Raw genomic sequence first — 8,346 nt, forward strand, 5'->3', positions numbered from 1 at the left:
TAATAACTCCTGGGAGTATAATATGTAATTTTTGTATTATATGTTTTATTAATAATAAAAATAAATAAAAATAAAATTATTTTATTGTGTTTCAGTGGCTGATGCATACAACGAGCAACGCCGCATGCAATCTCACATCGAGAGCTCCTATCCGCTGTACAGCTCCTCGACTCGCGCCTACTCCATCTCGCCCCCTCGCACCATGCAGTACTACGAGCTCCCGGCCGAGCACGACAGGGAAGCCCACCAAGACCAGACGCCCTCGCCGCCGCACCACGGCCACCAGAACTGCCACAGCGTGTCGCCGCAGGACACCCCGAGCCACCTGGACCTCTCCCACGCGGGGGCGCCGATAGAGGGCACCCCCCACATCGTGCAGATCTCCCAGCTCCTGTCCAACAGGCAGCACTTGCAGAGCCCGAGCCATCTCAACCTGACGAGCCTGCACCCCGACCATCACGTCATCCTGAACAACAACGTGATAACCAAGGAAGACCTGCACGGGATCAGCGATCTGCATCACCATCATCATCAGGTGCTCGTGATGAATAACAACCACCATCAGCTGCATGATGAAGTGGAGCACCACAATCTCCTCGGCGCGGAAGGACTCGGCGATGAAATCGATGACCAACGCAGGGAAGATCATCACCATTTGATTCATCATCATTCTTCTAACAGTTCTCCGGGTGACGTAGGCATGGAGAGACCTACTGTTGTGTCTCTGAGCAGTTAATTTGATACAAAGAGTGAAACCAAAGTTGTTACCTATATTATATTCACTTTTAAATTACGTTTTTTATACTCACGGATTGTTAATTAATTTTTGTAAGATGGGAGGTAAGGTGATTAGCCTTACGCTTCAGCTGTCATTTCAAGATCATTGAAATACTGCACTGCAGAACCACCTTTAAAACCAATAGTTCACGTCCACGTAATCGAATACAGGTCCTCAAGAATGGAAGACTAACGCGCTAACCAGCACGCAATGACGTGAAATTATCTCTACTCGATATCCTTTTTCATGATGTTTACCCGAGAGTAGCCTTCGAGTCAAAACCGCTCGATCAAGGTTCTGGTTCTATTTCACTCATCAGACACAGGTATAGAGTACTACTGTTACCACTAGCATCTCGCCTTTTCTCCGTTAGGGCAGGCAGAGAGAATGGACCGCCACGCACGTCTGTCCTAGCATACATTCTTAGCTTCTTCTACGTTCATACATATTGTCACACATGCCCTTCGGTTCTGCCTGCTTTTGACATGACCAGACTTAAGATTTTGGTTTATCTGATCGTGCCACGTCTTCCTTGGTCATCCTCGTCCCACGATACCGTTGATTCTCGTCATTAATACCTGTTTTACCATTCGTTCTACATGACCAAACCACCTTCGATACCCTTACGTAATCTTATCAAATATACCTGACTCAGATTTACACTCTCGTCTGATTTCCCACACATTCGTCTAAGATCGCATTATGTCAGCGTTCACTCTGCTTATATCCTTCCTCTGCCAGTTTCATGTTTCACTTCCATACATAAGTGTTGGTACTGAAACTTCGTTGTGCACTGCCAGTTTAGCTTCGATATACGTATTTTACTAGCAATTACTTTAAAAATGAATATTTATACAAAATGTTTTTTTTTTAACTATTATGAAAATCAAACTTTTTTATTAGTATTACACAATTTGTATTATTTTACAAGAACACTACTACAGTTTCGGGAGAGCACTCCTCCCATCGACGGGTGATTTAAAACCAATTTACTAAACACATAATATTTTTCACAATGTCATAGAATTTAAACAAAAAATAAACAAATTAATCAGTGAAAATTAGAGCAGAGGGGTTTTACATTGTGAACAATATTCTGTGTTTACAATATTAGTTTTATATCACCCGTCGATGGGAGGAATGCTCTCCCGAAACTGTAGTATTGTTCTTGTAAAATAATAAAAAATGTGTAACACTAATAACAAAGTTTTATTTTCATAATAATTTATAATGAAGTGTTACGTAGTATATGCCGATCCATTTTTTTAAAAGGTTTTTTTTTTACTTAATAAAACATAATGTGAACAAATTCAACTAAATTTCGTATCATTGTAAAACTGCAATGATTTTTCTCAAAAAAATTAATAGACATTTGTCTAGTTTTCTCAAAAATTAATCTCATTAATTTAAATCTTATTTTCTGAAAAACAGAAAAAAATATTTATTCCCACCTGAAACGTGTCAATAAAAAATATTATTGAACCTAGCTATGTAAATATTTTTATTTAGGTAATGATTTTACTAAAACTAAAATTCACTAATATTTTGTTCTTCGAATAATACGAGATTCTTATACCCAAATTATGTAAGATAACTCGATTTTACAAATAGGTTTCTGCTCAAATCCAGCAAATTACCTTCTATTTTGTGTTGTTATTAATTAAAATTAAGCAAAGTTAATTATAAGATTGTACAAATTTAAGTACATAATACAAATACAATATTTTAATTATGTTAACTATTTATTAACAATAAGAATATCATAGAAAGTAACAAATATTGTAAAAACTATTTTTCACTTGAATAATCTCACTAAAATAAATTCAATTTAAGAATGGAAATATTGAATATCCTTTTATTTTAGAGTATTTATTTTTTAAGATACCAAATTATCTATTACCAAAAATGTAAATATGTATCGTACACTTTTAGACTGACAGCAAATTTATGCCAAAATTCACTAAATATGATAATTTTAAAATAAAAATTCCTAAAAAAACTAAAGATTTTAAACAATATTTCCGCAAAATATATTACTATGCTTTTTAAACATAAGTAGTTGTTTAATTTTTTTAATATTATTATTTTTTTTTTTTTCTGAAATGACAATACAAATGTGAGATCTTTAAATTTAAGGATTAAATAATATTTTTTTTTAGAAATGTAAATAATATGACTTTTTAAATTTAAAATTATCTGCTCAGGGGTCTTTAACCTTTCACATCCTCATAAATTCTTATTTTGAATTTTTTAACTATTTTAAACTTTTTTGAAATCCTTGATTTCAATTATGAGACATTTTCATTTTTTAAAATTTTGAACTCCATTTCGATAGTCTGCATTCGATAGCGTGGGTTTTGCAGAACCTAGGTTAAAGAACCTTAAATTTCGTATTTTTTATAATTATTATTCTTTAATGTTGTAATTATTTTTAAGTGGCGCGCGGCTAGACACCAAAAATAATTAAATTTTTCTTGTCCTATTTTTTCAAAGCATTTTAAAATTGCCAAATAGGAACGCATTGAATTATTTTTTATATTATATCGGCTTTCTGGCACAAGTTGGCAACTACAAATTTTCGAAAAATGAGATCTCTTCATAAATGGAATAAAATTATTTTCGTTTAAAAACTAATTAAAAATATTGTGTATTTTATGAATACGAAAAAGAATATTACCATTTGAATATTCAATTCGCAGTTTTATTTGAACTGTTGATTTACGATGATCTTTTAATTTTAAAAGTACAAGTACACAAGTAAAATATAGTTACCGAATTGTGTCAGAAAACCAACAATATTATCATTTAAAAATAAGATTTTTACTCAAAAGTTCACCCAGGAACTTAGTTGTCAATACTGTCGTCATTCGTTCCCTTTAATTGATAGTCAAGTGTTTAGAGACATCTTTGTTATGTATTGAAATTATTGATTTTCAAATGTATTACATATCTTGCGGTGTCTTAAGCTCGGTTATTGAGCTTAGTAAAAAAAACAAATTTCCATTAGTTTTTGATTGATAATGCGAAATTGCGAATGTCCGGCACAAATTAATTAATAATTAGTTGCTTTTCCTAAATTATTGTTGTAAAAAAACATAAAATATCTGTTCGAGCACATATTTTTTTTTAACTCTCCGTCTAAGGCGATTTGAATAAAGAAGAACTCTTACAGAGATTCTTCATATCTCATGAAATATTTATCATTCTCAAAGAAAAAACAGTCACGGAACTGAAAATTTTAAACATTAAAATGCCTTTATTTATTTTTTCACAAATAAATGAAAAAACTTTATTTTACTAAATAATATTAAATTGCACACTATTATTTTTGTAAATATTTTTTTTGCACAAAATATTTTTATTTTGAGTGTGAAATCTAATCAAGCCTAGTTTTTTATTTAAATTTAAAACATCAATATTTTTTTAACCACTTATTGATTTTTGTCTAATGATTTACAAACTACTGAACTAACGATTTTTTAAATTATTATTTTTGTTTGAATTCATAACCTTTTTACACCTTTTTTGTGGATAAAAATCTCACTTGTTTAATTTTTTTAGGCTTTTATACGAAATGTTAAAAAGTACTTGCTTGCAAGATTCTTCCCCGTTTTTAGAATATAAAAAATCATGTTGTTTTAAACTTTAATACTGTTTTATTATATTTCAAAATAATTCACATTATTTTATGTAGATAACATAGGAAAAAATATTTAAGTGCTGCAAATTTTACAAATATGTAATAAATAACACCACTAATATAAAAATATGTATATTCATATTATGTTACTTTCCAAAAATTACACTTCATCAATTCGCACAAGTACCTACATTCATTCCTTGTCAGGTTTCTAGTTAGAGCATATGGCGTCCACATATTATTATTATTCATAAATTCTTACATAACCATGTGCTATTGTTGAATAATTTTAATATCTATGATTTTCATTATTTGCTTTTATTAAATAATTTTTACATTCAGAATTAAGACAAAAGACCTTTGATTTATATGTTAATTATTTTTATATTGGATGTTGCAGTTATTAATGCTAAGGATATAATTATTTAGTAATTTAAAAAATAAACCATTGTACAAAAGAACACTTTGCAAAGTTGAAAAATGGCAGGTAGTAAATATGATTTCAATTTGTAAAAAACATTAACCAAAGTACCCTTATATTTTACTTAAAAAATTAAAAGAAAATGTTTTTATTAATACAGGGTGTTCTTTAAACCCTGTCACATCTGAAACCACGATGATCAGTTTGAGCAAGAAAACATATTAGCATATTTAAAAAAAATACAACATTTTTTTTTTTTAAATAAATAATTTTTTAGAACGAATAAAATTTAAAAAAATGAAAGATAAAAAAAACAAATGGTTTCTTACTCCTGCAGGGGAGAAGTGAGGGGGGCGTGGCGCAGTATCAGATTCCCCCCTCCCCCTCCTCGTTTCTCCCCTGCATTTTGAAGCATTTGCACACAGAAGCATTTGCTTTTTTTATCTTTCATTTTTTAAAATTTTATTCGTTCTAAAAAAATATTTTAATGTGCCAATATGTCTTCTTGCTCATACTGATCATCGTGGTTTCGGATGTGACAAGGTTTAATGAACAACCTGTATATTTTTTCGTAAATTTTAATATAAGATTTTTTGTTTTGTTTCTTCAGGTCTGTAATAAAAATGACACAATTTAAACATATGTTCGTTTTTTCAATTTGGTTAAATCTGTTCATCATTATTATCAACAAACTCATATCCTTACCCGATGCATAGGGCATTGCAATTTAAAATCAAATTCGGTGTATCTCGATCATTTGTTACGGGAAGGTAATGTGATCAGTATTACCCTTCAGCTGCCAGTTCGGGACAATGAAAATACTTCACTGTGAAACCACCTTTGAAAACAAATGCTAAATGTTAAACCTCCCGGGACCTCAACCGTGGTAGGCAAACTTTCCAACCACTACATTAATCTGTTAGCTACCTAATTAATTAATTAATAAAGATTTAAACTCTTTGCGATAGCTTAAAGCAATAGTGAAAATAATATCGAAATATCCACATATTCTGAGATAATATTTTTTTATTTGCTGTCATACATAATAATTAATAGCAAAAATTGTCATAAAAATTATCTGCACCAAGAATTAAAATTTCTGATTTATCTCACTGTTGCTTTGGGCTCCCAATCATTTATTAAATAATGTCTAGTTTTTCATTTTTGGCATTAATTCATGCATCTAAAATTGTTTTACAACTATAGGGGTTTATAAAATATCTATTTATTGATTTGTAATTGTGACGTTTTTATATCAGATTAGTTTTTTTCATATAATTTATACAATTTTGATGTCTATTAAAATGCCTTAAAATGTGTGCTTCAGCGATTCATGACAAATAGTTTTGCTCTTCCACTATCTTGTTCATTTTATATAAAATTTATAAATAAAATGATTAATATTTTTTTATGTTATGACACTCTTTATTTGCGTTACGAATCAATTTCTTTATTTTAAGTTAGAAAATTAAAAGGATAATATCAAATAATATAGAAAATGTTTTTAAATTTATTTTGAATTATGTACAAAATAAACCATTGCCATTTTTACTTTTAGGAATAGCGTTTCGTTAGAATTAAGAAACATTATTATTATAAATCTTTTATTATAATTATTGTTATTTTTCACTCCATTACTTGTTCATACATTCCAGTGTAAATAATAATATAAAGACTTTTTGTTATTTCTCATGTGTTTATTATAGTTTTTGTGTATTGTAATAAAAATATTAAAAAATATAATTGTTTCTTATTTGCATATTAAGGTATGAAATACTTCAAAATGATAACTACACTAACCAGACGAGGCATACATGGACTTGACCTTGTAATACGTTTATATTACCCTAACGGTTATGTTATAATTACAAATAAATAAAAATAAAAAGCTAATACAATAGGTCGCGCTAATCCGGACCCCACTTATCCGGTGGTCGCAAAAATCCGGACAGATGGGGCGGGCCGCGGGAGATATTTCACCTGCGTCGAGCGCCGCGCTTTTATTTTCATGTCTGTTTTTTTAGCTTGATTTCAAACGCGCAGCCTTCCTGCATGCATATGCGGCTTCCGTGGTTAGTGGTCAAGGCGCTTGACTCACACACGGAAGGTTCCGGGTTCGATTTCCGATGAGAACACAAAAATTAAATGACATTTTTCTCAAGACTGGGTGTTCTGTGCTGTAATCAGCACTCTGTAATTGGCCTCCTGGCCTGTTGTGGTGAAAAACAATAAAAAATTGATTTTTCATATTTGTCGAGGTTGTTATTTGATAATGGAAGAAATTTTAAATTACAACAAATATGTTTTATTACCATTAAAGCATTGCAGACCACAATCCGGGCACCTTGGTAATCCGCCAAGGACTTGTTTTTTTAGCCTGTCCGGACTGTCGAGGCCCTACTGTACCAGCATCGTTTCTATCCCGAATTTCTCATTATCTGTGGAATGCGTTGTCTTTTCGACCAAATCCAGCAAATATAATATTTTTAATAAACAATGATTGGCGTTGGGCAGTTGGTTAAAAGGCCCACTGTGAAAGCAACGGGCGTTCGATTCCCACCAGTTTCAAGAGATTGCAACAAGTGGTGCATTTTTCATATTTTTTCTGTGTCACCTTCCCACCTGCTGACAAGTCTCTAAAATAGAGGCTTAGCGGGTTTTCCTTTCAAAAAATATATATTGTGTATTAGTCTAAACCATAATATATATCAATCAGCCGCTTAATTGGGCGGCTAACCTGTTCATCAAATGTCGGCATTTAGTTAAATAGATCGGCTTTTCGTTGAATAAAATTATGTGAGCTCGACGTTCAAGATTTTAGCTGCTTAAAAGCTAGCGCTTTGGAAAAATCCAAACCAAAATCCGCTGGTGATGATTTTTAAGATTAGCAATTAGCAAAAATTGATAAATCTGCTTTCCTTCCATACTTTCACTTTCATTTGCTTTTTATAAATCTTGAAATTTTCATATTTTTCACTATGTGTTTTTGTATTATTTTATTTAATACTCAATCTTATTTTGCAAATTATTTATTATTCATATTTCTTACTACAGTACAGAGTAAGTTTTTAAAACCCATATACCAAGGGATTTTTAGTATTATTCCATTAAAATCTATAACCTACTTCCACTATTTATTAAAACGTAACGAGTAACGAGAAAATGTTAAAAAATACTATAAAAAAATGGATAGTGGAGCTAGGTAGAACTAAAATGGATAGTCTCATTCGCCCAAACCAATATTTAATCAACTGCTCCACAAATGTTATTATGTTATATTTTTGTTTTTTCACTGTGCGTTATGTAATATAAATAATATAAATGTACATAAAATAATTTTATACATAAATCAAATAAGTTTAAAACTGTCTCAACATTTTGTTAATTATCCCTGTTTAATAAAATAATTTCTTTGTTTATTCTCAAATGTAAATTTATATTTTTAAAAATATATTGTTAAGTGTACTCGGCACGTATAACCCCAGTGAGATCACATTATTTGTACTA

The 8,346-nt window shown here is 30.8% G+C and overlaps 1 protein-coding gene across 4 annotated transcripts in view; it reads left to right on the forward strand.

Annotated features, from left to right (window-relative positions):
• LOC148280806 (uncharacterized) overlaps positions 1-5,111 on the forward strand; it is a 171,896-nt gene extending 166,785 nt beyond the window's left edge. For all 4 annotated transcript variants that reach the window (XM_088227766.1, XM_088227767.1, XM_088227768.1 and 1 more), the window contains one exon: positions 96-5,111. In XM_088227766.1, coding sequence (XP_088083892.1) covers positions 96-736 — 641 coding nt within the window. In that variant the 3' untranslated portion in view covers positions 737-5,111. The remainder of the gene's footprint in view (positions 1-95) is intronic.
• The last annotated feature ends 3,235 nt before the right edge of the window (positions 5,112-8,346 follow it).

Source organism: Micrasema longulum, unplaced genomic scaffold (assembly GCF_059751315.1).
Source record: "Micrasema longulum isolate JH-2025_06_02 unplaced genomic scaffold, ASM5975131v1 h1tg000534l, whole genome shotgun sequence".
Classification (NCBI taxonomy): domain Eukaryota; kingdom Metazoa; phylum Arthropoda; class Insecta; order Trichoptera; family Brachycentridae; genus Micrasema; species Micrasema longulum.